This window comes from Gopherus flavomarginatus, chromosome 4 (genome assembly GCF_025201925.1).
Source record: "Gopherus flavomarginatus isolate rGopFla2 chromosome 4, rGopFla2.mat.asm, whole genome shotgun sequence".
Classification (NCBI taxonomy): domain Eukaryota; kingdom Metazoa; phylum Chordata; order Testudines; family Testudinidae; genus Gopherus; species Gopherus flavomarginatus.
Window position 1 is genome coordinate 10,974,882 of NC_066620.1, and position 24,724 is coordinate 10,999,605.

At 44.6% G+C, this 24,724-nt stretch overlaps 1 protein-coding gene across 2 annotated transcripts in view; it reads left to right on the forward strand.

The window, feature by feature from the left end:
* SNAP25 (synaptosome associated protein 25) overlaps nucleotides 1-24,724 on the forward strand; it is a 99,886-nt gene that overhangs the window by 45,664 nt on the left and 29,498 nt on the right. For both annotated transcript variants that reach the window (XM_050952246.1, XM_050952245.1), the window contains exons 2-3: nucleotides 14,734-14,869; nucleotides 17,307-17,348. In XM_050952246.1, the coding sequence (XP_050808203.1) occupies nucleotides 14,798-14,869; nucleotides 17,307-17,348 (114 nt within the window). In that variant the 5' untranslated portion in view covers nucleotides 14,734-14,797. The remainder of the gene's footprint in view (nucleotides 1-14,733; nucleotides 14,870-17,306; nucleotides 17,349-24,724) is intronic.

The following is a 24,724-nucleotide window of genomic DNA, read 5'->3' on the forward strand; positions in this document are numbered from 1 at the left end:
CACCAACTTTGCACAAGCATGATGACTGTGCAAGGGTAGGGCAATGGAGACTCAGGCTCCTGGATTTCCTTTGAACAACTGCTGCTATCTAATGTCTTTCTGTCGAAGCACAATTTTCTTCTGACTCATCAGTTGCCAGTGGACCTTCTCTTCTTGTTTTACGAAGATCCAGAACGGGGACCTTAACCTGAGAGGGTAGAGTAACATCAGCAACTCTGGCTCTTAGGGCACTGGGCTTCAAGGCATCCAGACTGGCAGCATTAAGAGCAAAAGAATGAGCCGACTTTGTTGAGATACTGCAGTTCTCTCATCTGATGTTATATGATATGTATCCAAAGTGCTCTTGACTCAGAGACACTGCCAGAAGTGCCTTTGGGGATCTGAGTAGTCATTGGCACCGTTAATGTGGGGTATTATACAATTATCTTCTGAGGTCAAATCAAGGAATTCCTTCTGCTTGCATTTGAGAAATCTGCCTCAATAGGCTGTTGGGTGTATTCTACCTGCTCCTCCATTACCTGACTTTCTTGTTGACTGCCACCGTGCATATCACACTGAGTGCCTTAAACAGTGAAGATAACATGACATAGCTTAACCAGTTATAAAAAGAGCATGGTCTGATGCTAACAGGTGCTGAGCCCTTTCTGGGCTGGGACAGGTCCCTCAGCACCTTGCAGAATAGTCTTTTTCTGTTCAAGTTGCATGACATAAATGAAGACTGTCAGACTCTTTGAGGTGCGCTGTCCTTCACATGGGACTGGCTCAGACATGTGTACAGTGCACTGACTGGAAACAATACCACTCTCTCATTCGTCTTCCTCACCCGTTGTTTACATTCTGCTCTGTCATTTATTTTCATTTTCTCACAACCAGAAGAGATCCGTTGCATTATGCAAAAGAAAGGTGATCCAAATGTTTTGCATAATGATTAATAAAGATGTAGAAGACATGAGAATATTTGGATTTCAGCACATCTCCTCCATGCAGGAGCCAGCTAGGAGAACTCACAGATGAACTCCAGAACCACATCAGCCACAGGAACAGTTGTGTATAAAGGACTTGACTGGGCCTGTTTGAGCACAGTCCCATGTTGGGGTGCAGAAGACAGATGCATTGCCCTAGTGGGCACTCCAGGAGATTTTATGTCTTCTGGAACTTCCAGAAATTTGATGGAACTTGGCTGCTGCTTCATCTTCTGGCAGAATGCAGAGTTTGCTCCCATTTGCACCCAGCCAGAGCTGGGTCACCTCCACTGACCAACGTGGAGGTGGTCAGTCACATGATCTTTGGAGCATCAGGCAGATACTTTTGAGGCCCTTTGAAGGAGGCAAGGTCATGACTTTTGCCTCATGGACCACAGTCCTACCAGTGGCACCCAGTGAGGGTAAGAACCTCCATTCACACACACACACACACACACACACACACACACTCATGACTGTCCTGCATATATTGGCACCAGAATGTTGCCATCCAACAACTAGAGTGAAATCCTTGCCCCCTGACATCATAAGAATGGCCATACTGGGTCAGAACAAAGGTCCGTCTAGCCCAGTATCTTGTCTTCTGACAGTGGCCAATGACAGGTGCCCCAGAGGGAAGAAACAGAACAGGTAATCATCAAGTAATCCATTCCGTGTCACCCATTCCCAGCTTCTGGCAAACAAAGACTAGGGACACCATCTCTGCCCATCCTGGCTAATAGCCATTGATGGACCTATCCTCCATGAAGTTATCTAGTTCTTTTTCTAACCCTGTTATTGTTTTGACCTTCACAACGTCCTCTGGCAAGGAGTTCCACAGGTTGATTGTGCATTGTGTGAATAAATACTTCCTTTTGTTTGTTTTAAACCTGCTGCCTATTAATTTCATTTGGTGACCCCTAGTTCTTGTGTTATGAGAAGGAGTAAATAATACTACTTTATTTACTTTCTCCACACCCATCATGATTTTATAGACCTCAATCATATCCCCCCTTAGTCGTCTCTTTTCCAAGCTGAAAAGTTCCAGTTTTATTAATCTCTCCAGTGACTTCCAGACTTGAACTCCCAGTGACTTCAATGTAGCATGGATTTTATCCCTTGTTACTAGTGCTCTCTATAATAAGGTTTAATGACTCAGCAGTAGAAGTGTGACTAAGCCATGACTTCTCCTAGAGGAAATATAATCAAAAGGAGAGAAAGAGTCTTCCTGAGGCCAGACATGTTTCCTTTTGTTTGCTCTAGCAGTTAGGGGGAAGAGTTTTTCAAAAGCACCTATGTGATTTAGGAACACAAATCCCATACGTCAAGGGGACTTGTATTTCTACATCACTTAAGGCACTTTTGAAAATCTCATCCTCTAGCTGAGGAAATTTCATTTGCTTCCAGGTTAAATTCTGGGTAAGGAAAGCAAACAAACTTTGTTCATTGGAAGGATGGGTCAAGACATTTTCTTTAATTTTATCCGCTGTCTGGAAATAAACTGCACCTATGACCATTTGAATGCCCCACACCCTGTGGTGGTTCTTTTGTTTACCTTCCACCACTGTGGTAGGTCTGTCACTTTCAGCACATGTTTCATTTGTGATATTGTTTTGTTGCTGACAGAAAAAAAATGAGTGGGTAAACAGTTGTGAGAAATGACTGTGAAGAGGTAAAATGTTGAAAGGTTTATTTTCAAAAGATTTTGATTAACAGAAAAATGTACAGAAAGCAAATCAATTCTTTGAGGTGAAAGAATGACAAAATGGCTGCCCTCAGCTTTCTTATCTTCCACATAGAAGCCAGCTAAAGAAAACTAGTGTGTGAATTGCAGCACATCACCCACCTGCACTGTTGTTTAATCCTTATAAAACACAAGTGTTATCAGCCCACTGGCAGAACAACAATGAATTGCTTTGTCATGTGGGGGACATGGCTCTGGGTGTACATTTTAGGTCCTATTGTTAAGCTCCGAGATGTCAAAAGCAACTTTTTTTCAGCTGTCACTTCTATCCTATTTCAGTGCCTGGGGGAAAAAGCCGTGGGATGTGTTATTCATTGGCCCCTCTATTTGCAAGTCCCAGGAGCTAAGAGCATTTGTGTCAACACTACTTGCATATTCCGCAGCAACCACGCATTTATAAAATAGTGATCTGGGGTAGGTGATGATCCTTCTTATGCCTTGCATATCTCAAGTTTCAGCTTCACGGAGGGTTTCAGTCTGAGGTAATACTGAGTGATCATGACATATCATCTATTATATTTAGCTCCAGAGAACCCCTAGACAGGCCTAACTTCACTACAGGTTACAGCACCTTCATGATTTTGGAGACTTCCAGTGCCAATGACATCCCTTTCCCCTCTCTCTTGCTCCCTGCAGAACCCAATATAAAAAGTCTCTCTTTTGGTGTGGGGAAGTATTTGTTGTTGTTATATATTATTTGTGTTACTGTAGCACCTAGGAGCCCTAATCATGGATCAGGACCTCATTGTGCTAGGACCTGTACAAACAATGGAATAAAAAGACGGTCTGTGCTCAAAAGTGCTTAGAATCTAAGTATAAAGCAAGAGGCATAGATGGATACAGAGGGTCTGGGAAGTATAAGGAAACATCAGCATGATAGAAAAGTGGTCGCGGCACCACAGCAGCCTAACCATTGTCAGTTTTTTGTAGGTATCATGTTGTTCTTTCCCTTAGATTTTGGGAGAACTCTTGCCACAATATTTGGTGCTACATTTTCACAGAGGGCTGCACATTTTTTTGTATAACTGTCAGATAGTTAAAGTGGTACAACCCTCTACTGCAGATGCAGTTATACCAGTACAAAGGTGCATACCTGTATGAGAATAAGCTATACCAATAGACGTACATTTATACCAGTATAAGTATGTCTACACTAGGGTTGGACCACTTTAACTTTATCTGTTTTGATATAGTTATGGCATTAACTGCACAAAAACTGTGTAGACACCAACCCCATAGGAAAATTCATTTTGAATTTATTTTTCCAACATATTGGGTACGGTGTCATTATTCCATCTATTTATGCTTCAGCAAACATCTTTGTTTTGGCCTTTGAAGGAAGAGTGCTCTTTCCAGTTAGGTTTGTGCTCCCTTGTGCTCCTCTGGCAATAACTGGGGGAAAGATGCAGCATGGGGGTCATATCACACCCAAGCTATTATTTAAAATGTCTATTACAGTAGCATCTAGATGCCTCAACTGAGATTAGGCCCACCTTGTGCTAGGTTCAGTGCTTACACCTAGGCAGAGATCGACTCTGAGCCAAAGCGCTTCCCAGTTAAATAGACAAGACAGATGAAGGATGAGAGAAAAGGAGTATTATTATCCCCATGTTACAGAGGGGGTACTGAGGCACAAAGAGATCGAGTGACTTACTCAAGGCTACACAGGACGATTGTGGCCAAACTGGGAATTACACCCAGGTCTCCTGAATTCCTGTCTGCGAGATCATTCTTCCAATCTTTTCTAATATGCTCCTTTTCGAGGCTTTCCTCATAGTGGTTGTTACTTTTTACTATTTTCTAAGGCAGACGGAGATTAATTAGTCACATACTTTGTTGACCTGTGCAGGTCCAGACAGGGTCCCAAGTGTTTACATTAGCACAAATTTGCTAAAATGTAGATGCTGCAGCTTTGAATTAAGCAGAAATGTATCCATGGCAAACGCACTTTCTTTGGAATTGCTGGATAATAGCAATTTCCCTAAAAAAACTGCAGGATCCTAGACAATCCAGGCAATGAGCATGGCACAGTTTTTATATAACACAATTTTTACTCAAAATCTTGAATCACATATTATATCTATTTATTTAAATATAATATCTAAACAGCCTGTCTGTTAATAATGCTTCATAGCAAAAGCATAAATCTTTAGATAGGATTTTTCATTACAGAACAGACTGGATAGTTTTTAAAAGTGCTTTCAGAGCAGTTAAAACACATCAAGGGCCTATCTGGTCAATGGTTTTCCTGATGTGTTACAGAATCTAAATTCCTGTGGAAAGAATCAGAGAGTCTCTGGCTCTTCAGTAGAACAATCTGAATAGCAAGAACAATTCCATACCTCAGATAGAACATGCTCTCGCCACATAGTATTGTTTAGTTCAGATGTTTTAGGCTGGACTGTTTTCATGATGATGACATTTATTTTTTACTAGGAAAAAAAAGCAATGATTACCTCCACCTTTGAGATCAGAGTCCCTAGTGGCACGCTGCAGAAAATCCAAGCTATGTTAAAGATCTTTCAGTACAGCAGCCTCCTCCACATTTGACCGTGCGGTGAATTGAGGACTGCAGCTTTAAGGGATGCTACTCTCTTAAGCTTTACAAATACATCTAAAGGGCGTTCTCAAGGACATTTGACCTGAGGAGCATCTGGTAGATTACAAACCTCTCGTTTTAAGCATATGCAAATTGTAATTGCCAGAAAAATAAAAACATTTATGTCGATTAAAGTCATTACAGGCTTCACACAGCCAAGGGTCAGTGGCTTGACACGTATTTCACAGCCTGCTACCAGTATGAAGGCAGGACTATATTCTGGAACATCCCAGCCTAAACCAGTCACTTTATGCAATAAAACAAACAAAACAAGAGTGCTTCTAATTATAAGCCTCTCAAGTCTTGTCCAATGGGATCATGAAATATCTGGACACAAAGAGGTTAAAGGACAGAAAGGGGCCCAGGTAGCTCTGCCCTTCCAGGCGTGCAAAGCATGCTCCAGCTGGAGAGGAAGCTTAAAAGGAAGCCACTCAGCTCAGAGCAAGGAAGATCGACCAACCTATCTACCTATCCTGAGGGCTCCTGAACAAGGACACCAAAGAAGCCTCTCTGTGAGGTTGAACCCATTTGGGGATGAAGGTGTAACTGTTTTTCTTTCCTTTTGGTATCTTATATTGGACTGGGAGACGTTGGGGGAGATGGATGGTAGGAAGTGACCCAGGGAGGCAGCTCTGGGGTACACTGTTGTATCTCAAAGGACCCTGGGCTGGAGCTCAATGGAGTGGGAAGGCCTGGCTCCCCTACCAACTTCGCTGTTGTGGGAGGGCATAAATCTCTAGTAAGGGGTGGGTAAGGGATGTTGAAAACTCTGAGGAAAGGATAAGCCACATACAAGGGATAGGATTTGGACTAAAGGCCCTGCCTGTTGGGAGGTGAGAGACTGGAAACCAGGTGCACTAACCACTAGGCACCCTGGCCTTCTGAGGACTCTTCTACAAGTAGACAGATGTTAAAACCTGGTGAAGAATTATAAACTGTGGGGAGAATTTCAAGAGCACCCACTAGTTGTAATAGCACGTGTTTTCATGGCATGTGTTTTCAGGCATAACGTTCTCAAGACACTATCTGAGCTGGAATTCAGATGGGCAGGGCTCTGAGGACAAGGAATGGCAGGTCTACAAGGTGAAGCCTGATGCAGTAGCATTATTCTTCCTTAACTCAATGGGGTCTCCTTGACATAAGAAAAGGTGGGTTGGGGAATGCTCATTCTCAGCAGCTACTGGAGTCCAAAGGACTTTTCCCAACAGCTTCATATTCCTGAAGTCTCAAAACAGTCTTTCACTGCAAGGGATTGGTGGACAGTCTCTGGGCTAGATTTTAGTCCCAAGTTTATGCTGGCTTCTTCTAGTATAACCCAGCACTCACAGTAGAAAGTCTGCCTTGAGAGGGATGGCAGTGGTACAAAGTATTCCCCACCTGCCAGCCAGCAGAGCTCCAAAAGTAGGCAGCGCTAGCTGAAGAGGAGACAATAATTGCATAGTAGGTAGGTGGATGTGCTAATTCCACATGTCACTGGAGCAGCCCCCACAGATGAGGCTCCTGTGAAGCAACATACAGTGGCCTTGTTCCAAGGATAGAAACCCTTCATGTGCAGTTATGCGGGAATGGGAGAGGAAAAAATCCCTCTGATTTATAGTTTCACTTCTCTACAGTTTCTCTTTCTTATCTGGCATTCTTCAATCAGCCTGTGTGTCGCCCTGTGACTGAGTGCAGAGAGCAAAAGGGTGTGCCTGCACTCTGATCACCCAGATGTTTATCAGTTCCCCTGGAGGAAGCTGACAGAGGTCATTAGGCAACTAAGCTGGCCGGCTGAATGGAATAAGGAGCCAATTAGCCCATCAGCCCAAGGCAGATAAAGAGGCAGGAAGGAAGTCCCAAAAGGGGAGAGAGGGGTTTAGGGCTAGTTAAGCCCTGTAACACAGAGGTCTCATGGAAGAGAGATGTCTGTTCCCCTCAGGTACTGGGGGAGAGGGCCAGAAAGCACTGTTGGTGCTGTAAATAGACTGTTGCATAGAGGTTGTTGTGGAAATGGAGGAGGGAATTTAAAATAAAAGGATACGGTGAAGGTACAACCATAGGAGTCTGTGTAATTTCTGCGGGGAGAAGGCAGGAGAGGAGCCATGCCCCGTGACATGCTGAGGCTTGTCCGGCAGCTGGACTGCTCTGGTGGTGGCCTCAGAGAGTACTGGGTGCCCGGATGATGGAGCAGACTCTGCAGCGGTTGGTGGGCCAGCAGAAGGAGCTGCAAGAGAGCATGCAATCTTTCCAACAGTCACACCAGCTGGAGAGAGACTCCCTGCTGGCCCAGCAAACAGCGCAAGAGAGGAGCTTGCAGGAATTTATCAGGGAGCAAGCACAAGTGCAGCAATTACCTCTGGTGAGTCCCAGTATGGGAAATGGTAATCGGAACCCTGTGTAAAATGGGGCCTGCTGATGACTCTGATGCTTTTCTAGTGACATTTGAAAAGGTAGCAATGAGAGCTGGCTGGGACGGAGAAATATGAGCGCTCTGGTTTGAACCCTATTTTTGCAACGGTTCTATTCTGGGCTTCTCCATTGGCTTGCTCTGTAACTTTGGACAAGTCAGTCAATCTCTTTGTCCTTCAGTTTTCCTCTCTGTAAAATAGGCATAATAATGCTTGGCCACCTTTGCAAGACTCTTCCAACACTACAGAAGAAAAGTCTCTATATAAAGAATTGTTATTGGCAGTCTTCCCTTTTTTTAATATATATATAGAAGTGTGTGTTCTTTGTAGAGTATGCCAATGCAGTCATCTTCTAGCTAAGAATATCCAGGGGAAAAAATAGATCTACACTTTAATGCAGTGAGCGTGCTTGAAAAGAAACAGTTGCTTTATTGCGATGTTGACTTTGCCATGGTAAATTGCTGCATTTTCATTTTCCTATATTTATTGTGTTGAAGAGTTTACATCCCAGTAAAGTAAATATTTCCTTTTAAAGGTCACCCATTGTATTTCTCCCGCTTCAGGGATATATAATGGTTCCCTTAGAGCTTCAGAATAACCCCACATAGATAAAACATTCTAGCTACCTGATTCTATATGGCATCTGAACTTTACCTGTAATATAATAAATGCAGCGTTCAAACTGAAGTAGACAATGTGTTCGCCTCAGTCAGTTTCTTCATTACTTTCTCTTTAACCCTCGGTTTCCTACTGTTTTATATCGGAAATACAGCATCTGGTATCAAGGGGGAAAATATTAATCTAAATTGTAGGAGAATAATTGCTTCCATAAATCAAATCTGCAATGTCTAATGAAGCTGAAGGGATTTTACCTGGCATCAGTGTTTAGTTTAGCTTAAACTGGGATAAGCACCCGACTCCCTTTGAATTTCAGTGGGTGTTGGGTATCTAACTAAAGAATCCCATCCCCAATGTATAGTATCCCTTGTGCTTAAGGAAGATTATTGCAAAGATATGGCCAGTAACCAGTATCAGCTTCAAAATCTACACAATTTCAGCCTGCATCTAGACAAATTACGTACCATATTGTGTGGCTTTGAGTAACCTGTATTGATTACTGGGCATGGTTTTCTGTAAATGAAGTTGAATCAGCACCGCAGTAGGGCACTCATGTTTATGACTAAAACATGATGTAAAATGGCTTGTCTGTAAGAGGGCTTTGTGGTGTTTCTCAATCCATTCTAAGTGCTTTCCAAAAAACCACCCAGTTTCAATCAACCTGTCAAGTTTCATCATTTGCAACAAAACACCTCTGAAGTTATAACCTCTGACATTTTCTAGGCTGATGTAAAATGGGATGAATCTATTCCTAAATGTAAACATGGTGGGATTTATTAATCAGAAACTATCATTCTAAGGGTAAGTCACAAGGGCTCCATATCTTTCTACTTCTCATCACCGTCCAAACTTACTGCTCATTCGTGATCATTAAGTGCTGTAATCAAAAGCCAGGTTGGGGGGAGAGATGTCTGCTGGAGAACTAATTTACCTGTGCAATGTTTAGAAATTATGGTGATTCATAAATAGAATAATTATTTTTTATTAATTGCCCAAGAACTCAGCTCAGCATCAGTCTGCTCAGGCTTCCTTTACCACCTAGTTTACACTGGGTATGCTCAGAGGTTTAAAACTGGTCCCATATTAGCATTGCAGCATCTTATTTATCTAGCATCTCCCATGCTAGGAACACAATGCCAATCATAGCAATGTAGCACTGGAAGGGATCTCGATAGGTCATTTAGTCCACTCCCCCCATGCTGAGACAGGACTAAGTATTACCTAGACCGTCCCTTATCTCCTTGCACCAAATAGGTTGAAAGCAGATTCTAGTTTCTTCTTCACCACTCATATGAATGTTTAAATCATATCACTTCCTAGGCTGTGTCCAGATTAACCTTTCCCCCCTTAAAATTCACTCTTGCAACTCCACCAATGCTAGTGTAGACCAAGGTGCAGGCAGCTGCGAGAATTTTAAGCACTGGATCACTTAAGAGCAGGTATAGACAACATGGTGGCTAGAATTCTCAGCTCCTTGTCTCCACTAGTGCTCCCCCCAGGGCTAACACTGTTAGCAATGATGAGAAATTCTAGAGGAGAAATCCTAGAGTAAGCAAAGCTCTGAGATCCAGTGCCCTTCACTGAAAAAGCACAGGAGCCCACTGATGTTCACATATCATGGGATAACGATTCCCCAAAGCTGATTGGCAGCAAGCCAGCTGGAGACAAGCCACAAAGAGCTGTAAAGAACAGTATATGTCTCGAAAGTAATATGCATTGAGGGTGCACTGCCCTTACTCAGAAGGGAAGGCTCTCCCTGCATTACCTAACTTCTTGCTCCAACAGGGTGAGGTATTTGAAAATGCTGAAACAAACCGTGGGGCAGATAGTCAGCTAATGTAAATTTGCATAGCTCCACTGAAATCAATGGAACTAGGGCTGATGGGATCAGTGGGGGGGGGGGAAGGAGTAGGATACAGTTCTACTAAGGGACCCTAAAACATCTGTGTAAATAAAGTAAAATGGGAGGAGCGGGGCGCCAGGACCATGACATACCAAGGCCCCACATTTTTCCTCACCAAGCACAGAACCAAGCCAGCTTACACCAGCTGAGGACCTGGCCCCAAGTTTGTAAAGAATGTTACACAGCTGTATAGCAGCTGAGTAAATCAGGCAGAAAAAATAATGAGAGGCAGTAAGTGAGAACTGATTCTTCCCCAAGTTCTCCTATTGCATCGACCCAGACTGAGACCCTCACATAATGGAGAGAGAAGCTTCCAGTCCATGTTCAGATCATTACTAGGGCCAACAGGTCAGGCAGAGAAACCCTATCCCAAGCCCTTTATGGCACTGAAAATCCAGAAACACTTTCTGGCTTTTGCACCCTTGACTGTTTTACATGTGTTTGGGCCTGATCTCATGGTCCATTGACTTCAGTGGCTTTAGGTCAGATCTTTGGTGTTAAGTAGAGGTTGTTGGAAATTTTTGACGGAAGAGTTTTCCACTAGAAAATGCAGTTTCATCACAATCTAAATATTTAGCAGGAACCTTGATTTCAATGAAACTGTCTATGGGAAGACTACAAATGAATCACTCTAACTTTCTCATTTCATTCCTGTAATGCTGAAACATTTCATTTTGTCTGTCATTTTGATTCATTTTTTTTATATCATATAATACAGTTGTAAAATTAATATTTTATATTTGAATATATTGAATATGTATAGCATTTAATATTTTACATTATATTACAGCGTTTCCATGTGATGTGTTCACCATTTCAAAACACAACAAATTAAATTGTTCTGAATTGGAATGTTCATTCCATGGAAAATTTCAGAATTTTGGCTGCTTTTTCTGATTTGGGACAAAAACAAATTTTGATATGTTGGAATTTCCCTTGGAACGGAAGTTTCATTCTCTGACCAGCTTTCATGCCAAGCCAAACAGTGAGCTGTGCCCCAGGTACATGGTGAGAAAGGAGTCAAGGGGCAGGTCTATACTACAGCCGGGATCAACGCTCTGAGATTGAGCCACCAGCGGTGAATTTAGCGGGTCTAGTAAAGATCCGCCAAATCGACCGCAGATTGCTCTCCAGTCGACCCCTGTACTCTATCCCTGACAAGAAGAGTAAGGTAACTTGATAGGAGAGTTTTTCCTGTCGACCCCCTGCTGTGCAGACCCCGCGGTAAGTCAACCTAAGATACGTCGACCCCAGCTATATTATTCATGTAGCTGGAGTTGCGTAGCATAGGTTGACTTACCGTGATACTGTAGACATAGACAAGGAGTCCTCTACTTGGGCTACAGAGCAGATGTTTTATGGAGGATACTTCAACTTCCTCTGACCACTTGCCTGTCTTCCTCACTCCCGCATAACGCCTGGGCAGGAAGTGACTCCTCAGGGCACTGCACTGTAGGCACACAGCCCATCTAAATCCAGTGCAGTGGAACCACAGTGGTTCTGCCTCCAGGAGAACCTGTGTGGGCTGGAGCCTGATTGGCCCCAACAAGAACACCAGGATTGCTTTAATCACTCTCACAGAGTTCTTCTTTGGAAGCAGAAGGATCCCCGATGTGTCTCTGCCATGGAGCTCCTAATCCCTAATGTGCTCCCTATTTTTTTTGATGAAACCTGTTTACTGCTGACAATGAGCATCCCAAAAGTGTCTGCTGTCAAACTGAATATTCACCATGCCATTAAGCCAGGCATTTGCATCTGCTGGGCCCATGGATGAATTTCTTGCAGTCGACCCTTAATGCTGGTGAAAATTGCCCAGTCATCCAAAACGCCAAGTGGCACTGCTCACCCAGCCGCTACTCCGGGATATATTGGAAATGTCTAAATTTTATGTGACCCATTGCAGGATGTTAGCCTCCCTCAGGCAGGGATGTTGCGATGTGTTCACTGTTTGAGATTGATGTAAACAGAATGCTGTGCCAGTTGCTTGGGGGCTGGCTTTTCAGTTTCCTCTTTGAGATGGATTTCTTCCTGCCTTAGAATGAAAAAAAGCAAGAGAACCTCAAGTGAGAGCATAGCTAATGTAAAAGCATGAAGGTCATATGTTTCCCCCCTTATATAACAACAATCCTTTGTAGAAGCTGCAGAGGATACATAAGCAGCTGGCTGATTTTCTTACATATTCGTAAGCAGATAGAGCTTGATTCAGCAGCAAATATCCTTAGCCTTCTGATCCCTGGAAGCAGGGGCAACTCTAGCTTTTTTGCCGCCCCAAGCACGGCAGGCAGGCTGCCTTCGGTGGCTTGCCTGCAGGAGGTCGCCGGTCCCGCAGATTTGGTGGCACTCCTGTGGGAGGTCCACCGGTCCCACGGCTTCAGCGTTCACCCTCCAAATTGCCACCAGATCCGCAGGACCGGCAACCTCCTGCAGGCGTGCCACTGAAGGCTGCCTGACTGCCGCCCTCCTAAGGACTGGCAGACCGTCCCCTGTAGCTTGCCGCCCCAGGCACACGCTTGGAGTGCTGGTGCCTGGAGCCGCCGCTGCCTGGAAAGCTATGGCTTCTGGCTCAGTAGAAGTTGATTTATGCAGAGGAAAAGTTGTCTCATTGCAGAAGTGTCGCTGGGAAAGAAGCAGGAGGGAGAGGGAATGACTAGATAGATTAACATGAAAGGACGTCTAATCCAAACCAGAGTTTAACTCACTGCCATATATTGGCTGATTGCTACTTAAACAGTTTTGGGTGGTTGGTTTGTTGCCTTCTGCTGAAATGGGAGCCAGCAGTTGTGTCGGCATCCAGCCAATGGCCTTTCATTCGGCTTTCATTAATTGACATGTGTTAGCAAAGCAAACACCAGCCTTGCCATCCGTGGGGCACTGCTATTGTTGTGCAGAGCTCCCTCCACCCAATGCTAGTTCGTACACCTGCCTGGCTGTTGTCTCTGATAGATAAAGCAAATGCTGGCCCTCTCCATTCAGTGCAGAGGAAGTGGTGTGGTTCTTCTGAGTGGGGGGCAGCAGGCAGGGAGCCCCCAAGGGGAGGCTTTTGTGCCCCTATGTGCACTGCAGAGGCTCAGTCTGTGTGAGCTTGGAGGAGTTTACACTGGGGGACCTACCAATGACTCTGTGAATCAAGCAGGCACGTTTCCTTTCCTCAGCAGCTTTAAAGGTGCATTTATAGCACGGGCTCATGGCCTGAGAGGGGGGTGAGTATCCCATCCGCTCCTGCCTCTCTGGAGCATCCCTGTTTGCAGATATTGTGATCTGGGGCCTTATGGCCCTCTCCTGCTGTCCTTAGTCCGTACCCCTATTGGCTTCAGTGAGAGTATTGTCTGAGCGAGGACTGAGCCCATCATAAATATATAATGGCTAGTTTTTATAGACAGATGCTATCGTTTATTGGCTGTCAAACTCTTAGGGCCAAAGGCTGCCCTGACTCATCTTTTCCATTTGAGTGGCACAGGGTATAAAACCAGGGCAGAAATTGGTCCCCACGGTGATTCTTGCTTGACACGGTTTACTTAAAGGAGCTGTTCTGAAAGGAGCAGAGGAACAGCAAACAAGGGGTTGGCCAGGGAGTTCTGCAGGTGAAGGTGTGAAGGTCTGACCTTTGGGGTGAGTTTGTGGTCTGCTGTTGTGTGCTTGTTGCTTGCCATGTGCCTGCTTGATTGAAGTTTGGAGTGTGGGCTGCTTGCTGTATGTTGAGCCTAGCGGAGCCTTCCTAACCAGGCTCCAGCCTTCAATCCTTTGATCCCGGATCCCTTGACAAGGGGATGGGGCTTACTCAGGAGAACAGAGTTGGAAAAGCCAGCTTGCAAGCCGGTGAACTTTACAAGGGAGCGAGAGAGCAGGACACACCTAATAATGGTCCCGAGGCTTCGGTGGCTTGCCTGCAGGAGGTCTGCCGGTCCCGCGGCTTTGGCAGCTTGCCTGTGGGAGGTCCGCCGGTCCAGCGGCTTCGGCATACCTGCCACCAAATTGCCGCTGAATCCGTGGGACTGGAGGACCTCCCACAGGCATGCCACCGAAGGCTGCCTGACTGCCTCCCTCACAGGGACTAGCAGGCCACCCCCTGCAGCTTGCCACACCAGGCACACGCTTGGAGCGCTGGTGCCTGGAGCCACCACTGGCTAAACCCTTTCAACTTCAGAGAAGTTTGAATGCAGCTTGAGCCCATGTCTAGTTACAAATCATCCCTTCTGATTCTGCATTTTATAAGTGTTTGGTGCTTAATGGCTGCTGAAGTGTGCCAGGTAGAAAATACAAATGAATTCATTTCTCTGTAGGGAATGCTGCGAGGATCCACCTGTGCTCCTATACAAGAGAGTGACTAATAGCCTAGGAATAGAACATCACCTTGAACAATCCACGAGCACTCTTTTGTTTGTAAGACTCATCAGCCCTGATGAAAGATTGCTGGCAAGAGCACTAATATAAAGCATTTGAGGGGATGGACATTTAAGCACAAATCTGCAGAGAGCAGCAAGTTTAACCCCAGTATTTGTTCCCTATTTGCTGTCTTGCAGGCTCACGGGCAGAACAAACACAAATTCTTGATCTGAAGCCTCGACAGACACACTCGCAGCTAAAATGGCAGAAGAACTTGATATGCGCAATGAGTTGGAAGAAATGCAGCGGCGTGCTGACCAGCTGGCGGATGAGGTAAAACTAATGGCAAACAAGGAGGGAGGAAACACTTGAGGTTCTTCTTTCTGTCCACAGGCTACATCCAGAAATGTGCACAGCTGTAGCAAAGTGCTTCAGCAGCTGATTCTGCTTTACACGCGTGTAATTTGACTGGACTGAATTCTGCTGTCACCAATACTAGTATCAATACACTGAAATCAATGGAATTACTGTGGATTTACTCTGTGTCAGTGACAGCAGAATTAGGTCCATTTTCTTAGACATTTTGGGCTGAGACCTCTGTGGAAAGGAGAGGAAAGGGCTAACTTGGAATAAAAAATGAGTCATGGTGATTCTGGAGTAGATAGGTACAAGGACCATGGGCCTTGGTATCAAACTCCCACCCTATCTGTCCAAGAGTCATTTAGACCATTAGATATCATTAGAGGCCAGTTGTGGCAGATGTGTGTTGATCTGTGTGAGTCTTTGCCCATCATAATGATCATCTTTGGATGAGTTTGTCTCTGATATTAGGATCAATATCAGATAAAAGGATCCTAGGGAGACAAGTTGCCATTTAATTTCTCTGGAGGCTCATCTAATTTGCCAAACCTAAGTGTAAGCAAAAACTATCAAATCAGGTAGTTTGGACATTTTAATTGGAAACCACAGAAGTGATTTTTATAATAGTGTAGCAGTGAATGGAACCAGTGGAGAGGACTATGTGGAAGGTCCATAACTGAGTGTTGAGGATGTCCCAGGCCCATTGCACCGGGGATGAATTTGAGGAGGAGCAGATACTGAAACAGCGTTAACCTGAATGGCTCTGTTAACTTCAGGGTTTGCACTTCCACCTTTAACTCTTTTCTGTGGAATCTGCCATATTGTTGAGGAGGAGAAAAAAGATTGATTGGGGGGAAGGGGAACTCAATGAAAACCAAAAATATTAAGGGTGAGGTTTCTAAAGCGCTTTAAGTTGACCTATCTCTTCTCCCGCTGATGTCAGCGGAAAAGCTCTCACCAACTTCAGAGGGAGCAGAGTTAAGCTAGGTCTACACCACAGCCTATGTCAGCATAACCGACGTAAGCGTTCTTGTGCGCAGCACTATCTCGGCAGGAGAGCTTCTCCCACTGACACAGCTTCTGCCACTGCCGGAGGTCGTTTTATTAGGCTGACATTGGCATGCAGCATCATCACCAGACGCGCTGCATTGGTGCTGCTGCAGCGCCGTACGTACAGACATGGCCTTAGACTAGTGCTGAGCCACTGATGTCAGTGGGTTTTGGATTAGACTCTTAGGGGAGCCCAGTTCTGCACTTGCTTATTTCTGTTTTTATTTATTTAGACTGATCAAAATGCAATGAAATAACAAAATCCACCCCCCTACCCGGGCTAAGAACTCTGCCCACTCCAGCCTAAGCCTTTTTCAGATGCTTGGGGAAACATACGTCTAGCACCATACCTTGTAGGTCAACAGGCTCAGAATACTGGAATACAAAAAAAATCCCAGCATCAAGGTTCCCTCTTTGAAAATGCCCTGCCACCAATCTGCCCTTGTTTAAACCAAGAGTCGGTTAGCTCAAGTGCTCCAGCTGATCTCAACTGCCAGGGTATTGGTGGTGGAAAAAATGGGAGCGATACTTGAGTGAGTTAAGGAGGAGTTAGGATTGAAGGGTATGGCTACACTGAAAAGAAAAACCTGCAGGACCGGACTCAGGGCCCAGGTCAACTGACTCAGACTTGCAGAGCTAAAAATAGCATTGTAGACCAGGGTTTCTCAAACAGGGGTCGCCGGATGTGTAGGGAAAGCCCCTGGTGGGCCGGGCCGGTGAGTTTACCTGCCCCGTCTGCAGGTTCGGCCGATCACGGCTCCCACTGGCTGCAGATCGCTGCTGTGGACCAATGGAAGCTGCTGGAAGTAGTGCGGGCTGAGGAACTTACTGGCCGCCGCTTCCAGCAGCCCCCATTGGCCTGCAGCAGTGAACCGCAGCCAGTGGGAGCCACAATCGGCTGGACCTGTGGACGGGGCAGGTAAACGTATCGGCCTGGCCCGCCAAGGGCTTTCCCCACATAAACAGCGATCCCTGTTTGAGAAACCCTGGTGTAGACGTTAGGCCTTGGGCTGAAGCCCAAGCTTTGAAACCTGGCAAGGGCGGAAGGTTTCAGAGCTCAGGCCCCACCTTTAGATGGAGAAGGAGGGCAAAGCTAGGACTATACTCTTCTGGGAGCATTCATCACTGTTAGCAGTGCTACTGCTAGAGAGTGCTAGCTGCAGAATTCCGGCTACCTCCCAGGCCCTAGAGAAACGCCGTCTTCCTGCCTAGCACTCCCATGCTGGGATAGCTGTAATCTGCCTATTAGAGGGTGGGGAAAGAAGCACTGAAAGACTTCTGTATGAGGCTGTTCATGGCGTTTATACATTAGTGACGGAAATGGTATTTGCCAAATCTAACTTGCTCTTTTTTTTTCCAGTCACTTGAAAGCACCCGTCGTATGCTGCAGCTTGTTGAAGAGGTAAGGACTTGCACTTTACCCTTCTTTCCTTTGTAGATAGAGGTATGGGAAAGCCCAACACAAGCAAATGCCTGAGCCACCTGCCAATACTTCACACACCAAGGGTATCTCCATAGGTTTTTGTGACCATCTAAAATGGGGCACTTTTGAAAGGTGAGAAAACATCCAATTGCTTTCCCAGTGTTCCTGGGAATTAGTCCAGACAAGATGTGGTGCAGCCATTGATAAAGCTGATCAGGCAGTCAAAAGACTCAACTGAACTGCAGGCTAGCTACTGTAGTTAATGGGAACTGTATTCGGTCCATATTTTAATTTTGGTTGAATTTAAATATTCTAGATAAAGCAATGAAACACCCTTTGTACATGACCTCTGGTCGGTCATCATGGGCCCGTTATACACACACTGGCATAAAGCTGCAGGGAGCCAATAAACTCCACAGAAGTCAACGGGGAGAAATACGGTGTTGCAATTGGCTCCTTATCTATCTGTTCGTCCATTTCAGGTCTTTATAGAGCCCCAGTCACTGCAGAATCTAGGCGATGCTTCTTTATCTTCTCTTAGAATGTTGTTAATAGGGGATGTTAGGGTTCATGAAAGATGGCAGATTGAAAGCCCTGGAGACAGAAGGCCTCTGATCATCCACAGCACTGGGAGTGGTAGTGGAAGCTTACTCATTCTACCCTGCTAATATGCCTCAATCCTCACCAGGTGGGGCCCTTCTGGGAGGGAGAAGGTAGTTCAGTCGGGTGCCGATTCATCCTAATCGTGGTGGAGGTTTCTGTAATTTGGGACACTGGATTAATGCCATCAATCAGCTGTCAGGTCCCCTGGTCAACTGACCTATGATTTCAAACAAGGCTGTTAGACTTTGTTTATGGCCCTCAGACATTTAATTAGTCATCAACCTTGACGAGCTTAGTATTGCAGGGCACCTTTGACCCTCTTGCCTGATTTGCATCAACAACAAAAATGGGAATCCCAAGCAAACACAAAGGGAGGGAAATAGCCTTGAGTTACACGTTTATAAACTGGCATAAGCCCCAACCTTCATTTCCTACCCTCATTGAAATCAGTGGTGGTTTGCCTTTGACTCCAGCTCAAATGGAGTTGGGCCTTGTATTGTGAAGTCCTACACCTACTGATCAGTAATCACAACAACTATAATTCTCCTCCTACCTACTTCATCTCTCTCTTTCTCTCGGCTTGTTCCCTTACAATTCAAGAATGCTTTTCTCTCCCCTATTCTGAAACAACCCCACCATAACCCACCAACCTGTCCGTCTACCACCGCCTCCCTCCGCCACTTCACTCAGCGAACATGCCTTATGCAGTCAATCCCTCGCTATCCTCGTTTCTAGTTCTACCCCTGAGCCTTTCCAGTCTCATTTCCAACCTTTCTACTCCACTGAAATGGAGTAGACACAAACAAACTCGCAAACACAGAAGAACCGACAGGGCCTGCCCCAAAAAGTTTAAATAGCCGAGGCAGACAAAGGCCGCAGGGATAGCAAATGCTTTGTCCCAGTCAGTCAGTATCATACCTGTGTGTCTTGAGTCTCAATCCAGTGACCTATCCACTGACTGTATCTTCCTGCATGGATGGACTAGCCTATTGTGAATGCCACTGGAATGAAAATATTAAATAATAGCAATCGATCTTCATGAGAAGAAGACTGGAATTATTGAGTTTGCTGATCAGACCATATAGGAGCCCAGCACTTCCTGGGAAGAGCTCAGCAGATCACAGGATCTGTCTTTTATTCATCTTTATACAGGAGCTTCCCATTCAGTCAAAGAATTTTCTAAATATAGCACTGGTTAGTCTGAGACATCAGGAGAAATCTCTCACAGTGATCCGAGCATCATTTCCATTAAGGTGACTACAGAAGGCCTTTCAGATTTCCTACCACAGTCTAACAGCTGGTTGGTTACTCTGACCCCATTTCCAGATATTTTTAAAATATTGCAGTGTTTTAGCAAGCTAAGTTGAATAGATGTAGGGCATGTGCACTTGAACTCAAACTTGCACTAGTCTGATTTAATAAGAGACAAAAATCCAATTATAATTGAATTCAACTTGCTTCATTGAACTTGTCTAGTGTTTAGGAAGGAAAAACAAAGATTCTTGATTATATTCTCTTGATATGATAAATCTGATATTCTTATTTAGGAAAATAAATCCACCTATATTTTTGTAGCAGTGGTAATATACTTTATTTGTGTCATGGTAGCACCTGAGGGCCCCACTCATGGCCCCACTGTGCTAGGCATTGTATAAACATGTAACAAGAAGACACTACTTGCCCTAGAGAACTTATTGTCTTAGTAATTCTAAGTAGTATTCCAGATACCTAGGACTGAGACTTTCCCTTCTGATACCCTGTAGGGGTGCAGAACATTCCCTTACTGCTTTGCGTGGGCTATCCACATTGCAGCATGGGACATAGATAACAACCTCTGTTTGGATGCCACTCCCATCCACTCCCTGTGTAGATGGGCAAGGAGTGGCAAGCACAGAATGCACCTGTCAGGGGAGATGCACCAAGGCGAAACAGAAAGAAGGGCGTTACTGGTCTATATTTTATAACGCTCTTTGCCAGGAGCAGATTGCTACCCACCCTGGAGCAATGGCAGAAGCAAGAAGGGGACTGTGAGTGAGACACCATTCATCCCCGTGTCTGCTTCTGGGGCGGCGCAGCTACCCAGATTATACAGTCTCGTCCATGATATGAACTGGAGACTGACAAGACCCACAGAACTTGTAGTATATCTAACAACCAGCGATTATTCAAGCTAAGTTTGAGACACTCCGTTGTTGTAATAATGTGCTGTAGATTTATATATTTTATAGTGCTTCTGTGCAGGGTTTATGTCCCAAAAAAGCAATTAATGGAGGCAGAAGGACTGGAACTAAGCTATAGTCATGCACAATTTGGAGCCAACAATCCTTCATGTTTTCCAGTTCCCACTTTTCACCCCTGGGCTGATTAAATAATTAAATACAGAATAACCCAGTAGGGAAAAGGCAATGTTTCTTCCATGGTTTCCAAATGAAACCAGCTTGGCCTTTCGAGAAAATCAATTATTATTATAGGGGATGGAGGGAGATGGTTTCTAGCAATAAAATAGAGGAAGAAAATAAATCAACAAGATCAGTACTGCAGAAATCCCAGGAAGAAATTGCTTAGCAGCTTATCATAGAAGATTAGGGTTGGAAGAGATCTCAGGAGGTCATCCAGTCCAACCCCCTGCTCAAAGCAGGACCAACTCCAACTAAATCATTCCAGTGCTTCACCTCCTAGTGAAATAGTGTTTCCTAATATCCAACCTAGACCTCTCTCGCTGCAACTTGAGACCATTGCTCATTCTTCTGCCATCTGCCACCAGTCAGAACAGCTGAGCCCCATCCTCTTTGGAACTCCCCCTTTTCAGGTAGTTGCAAGCAGCTATCAAATCCCCCCTCACTCTTCCATTTTGCAAACTAAATAACCCCAGTTCCCTCAGCCTCTCCTTGTGTCATGTGCCCCAGCCCCCTGATAATTTTCTCTGTCCTCCGCTGGACTTTCCAATTTGTCCCCATCCTTTCTGTACTGGGGGGCCCAAAACTGGATGCAATACTCCAGATGTGGCCTCACCAGTGCCAAATAGAGGGGAATAATCACTTCCCTCTATCCTGCTGGCAATGCTCCTATTAATGCAGCCCAATATGCCGTTAGCCTTCTTACAACAAGGGCAAACTGTTGACTTATATCCAGCTTCTTGTCCACCGTAATCCCCAGGTCCTTTTCTGCTTAGCCAATCGGTTCCCAGCCTGTAGCAGTGCATGGGATTCTTCCATCCTAAGTGCAGGACTCTTGTCCTTGTTGAACCTCATCAGATTTCTTTTAGCCCAATCCTCCAATTTGTCTAGGTCACTCTGAACCCTATCCCTACCCTCCAGCATATCTACTTCTCATCCCAGTTCAGTGTCATCTGCAAACTTGCAGAGGGTGCAATCCATCCCATCCTCCAGATCATTAATGAAGATGTTGAACAAAACCAGCCCTAGGACCGACGCCTGGGGCACTTCTCTTGATACCGGCTGCCAACTAGACACTGAGCCCTTGATCACCACTCTTTGAGCCTGACGATCTAGCCAGCTTTCTATCCACCTTATAGTCCATTCATCCAATCCATACTTTTTTATCTTGATGGCAAGAATACTGTGGGAGACCATATCGAAAGCTTTGCTAAAGTCCACCACTTTCCCTATATCCATAGAGCCAGTTATCTCATCATAGAAGGCAATCAGGTTGGTCAGGCATGACTTGCCCTTGATGAATCCATGTTGACTGTTCCTAATCACCTTCTTCTCATCCAAGTGCTTCAAAGTGGATTCCTTGAGGACCTGCTCCATGATTTTTCTGAGGACAGAGATGAGGCTGACTGGTCTGTAGTTCCATGGATTCTCCTTCTTCCCTTTTTTAAAGATGGGCACTATATTTGCTTTTTTTCAGTTGTCCAGGACCTCTCCCAGTTGCCATGAGTTTTCAAAGTTAATGGTCAATGGGTCTTCAATCACATAAGCCAACTCCCTCATCACCCTCGGATGCATTGCACCGGTTCCATGGACTTGTGAATGTCTAGGTTTTCACCCCATACTGTGCTGCCCAGTGCAGCAGTTGGGGAGCTCACCTTGTCTGTGAAGACTGAGGCAAAAAAAAACATTGAGTACTTCAGCTTTTTCCACATCATCTGTCATTAGGTTGCCTCCCCCATTCAGTAAGGGTCCCACTTTTCCCTGACCTTCTTCTTGTTGCTAACGTACTTGTAGAAACTCTTCTTGTTACCCTTCACATCCCTTGCTAGCTGCAATTCCAAGTGTGATTTGGCCTTCCTGATTATACCCCTGCATGCTTGAGCAATATTTTTATACTCCTCCCTAGTCATCTGTCCAAGTTTCCACTTCTTGTAAACTTCCTTTTTGTGTCTAAGCTCACTGAAGATTTCTCTGTTAAGCCAAGCTGGTCGCCTGCCATATTTGTTATTCTTTCTGCACATTGGGATGGTTTATTCCTGTGCCCTCAATAAAGCTTCTTTAAAATACAGCCAGCTCTCATGGACTCCTTTCCTTCTCATATTAGCCTCCAAGGGAGGCTTCCCTGAAGAAGTCAAAGTCTGCTTTTCTATAGTCCAGGGTCTATATTCTGCTGCTCTCCTTTCTTCCTTTTGCCGTGATCATGTCATGGTCACTGCTGCCCAGATTCCACCCACTTCTACTTTCCCTACCAATTCTTCTGTGTTTGTGAGCAGCAGGTCAAGAGGAGCATGGTCCTAGTTGGTTCCTCCAGCACATGCACCAAGAAGTTGTCCACAGCACTCTCCAAAAACTTCCTGGATTGTCTGTGCACTGCTGTATTGCTCTCCCAGCAGATGTCCAGGTGATTGAAGTCCTCCATGAGAACCAGGGCCTGTGATCTGGAAACTTTTGTTAGTTGTCCGAAGAAAGCCTCATTTACTTCATCCTCCTGGTCTGGTGGTCTACAGCAGACTCCCACTACAACTCCACCCTTGTTGCTCTCGCCTCTAAACTTAAACCAAGGACACTCACTTTTCTTATGCAGACATTAGAGCTGCTTTGTAAACCCCAAACCAAATGAAGCCATTTTCTCATGTTGTTATAAGATTTGGTTTTACATTTAAGCTCATTGACATTTCAGAATGGAAACTGTAGGGTATAAATGTTTCATTGAATAATCCTATGATGCCATTTCAAGCTGGATGTTTAATGTAGGGTCACTATTTTAACTGATTTTCATATACATTAACATGCCTTCATCTGTAATAGGGAAATGTTTCCCCATGATATCGCTCTTTCATTCTGAATGTTCCTCAATGGTATCCTAACAAGCACCACATAAAATAATGTTTTGGACAATGTAGGGCCTGGTCCAAAGGCCTTTGAAGTCCACTGCAATAATCCCTTTGATGTCACTGGGCTTTGGACTGGGCTCCTAGTCAAGAAAGAGTATTGTTTAGTTAATATATCTCTGTGGAAGCAAGTTATCTGCCAAAAAATGAAGCTGGATCCTAAAAGAAGATATTGCATGCCTTGTAGCAATAGACTCAAGGAGCGCAATCTATTTAGCTTAACAAAGAGAAGGTTAAAGGAAGTGACTTGATTACAAGTAGCCTAGAAGTACCTACATGGGGAACAAATATTGAATAATTGGCTCCTCAGTCTATCAAGAAAAGGTCTAACGTGATCCAGTGGCTGGACGCTGAAGCTAGACAAATCCAGACTAGAAATAAGGTGTAAATTTTTGATGATGAGTAATTAACCACTGGAGCAACTTACCAAGGATCATTGTGGATTCTCCTTCACTGACTATTTTTAACTCAAAATTGGACATTTTTCTAAAAGATCTGCTCTAGCAGTTATTTTGGAGAAATTGTCTGGCCTGTGTTACACTGGAGGTCAAACTCGATGAACACAATGGTCCCTCTGGCCTTGGAATAGGTGAATTTTGGTGTCAATTGTAAGTATGCAGGGCCAAATCCTTCAGTGGTGTAATCTGGCATTGCTGCCTTGAATTCACTGGAGCTATATCTGTTTCTGCCCACTGAGGATCCAGCCCACAGACTTCAGTAGAACTACATTGATTTACACCAGCTGATGTTCTGGACTATCAGGTGAATTCCTGTAGTGAGAGAATGGATTAATTCCTTTACTCAGACCTAGAGAGACAACACTGCACTGCACAGAGCTACTGCTAACTCAAAAAAGGGGCTGAGGAAATATACTATAATGCTACAAAATGCTTTGTTAGCCAGACTTTTGTCTTTAGGGTATTGACACTTTTCTTTAGCGTCTTTGTGAACTGCTAGTAATGTCAGCCTGTCCTGGTAGATAATTGTCTGCATTAATTTATTCAGAACAAAGTCTATAAGCCATATTGATTGAAACAGAATTCTTTATTTAACTGGGTGTTTACATCTGCTATAGGTTTGGTCATGATCAAGCATATATTTATTTTTCAATGTATCTACTGAAACATATGGAAAACATTTGCTGTATTTCTGATTCACTAGTTGATATATTTTCTGGGCTAGATTTCCTCAGTGCCTGGCACCTTATGTTATCCTTTGCACCCGTGCAAAGGAGAAGTGTGTAGACCTCCACTACATCAGAAAAGGTGCATTTTGCAGCCACTTAGCACAGGTGTTCATGTCTGCACAAGGGGCAAAGCAAGGAAGAATCAGGGCCATTCTGTTTCTGAAATGATTGATGGGGCTTTTGAATAGTTTTACATTGTCCTTCCCAGTATCATTCCCTCCTTGGGAAATTAAGCCATATAATGATAATACTTAGCAGTTATATACCAATGCATTTCAC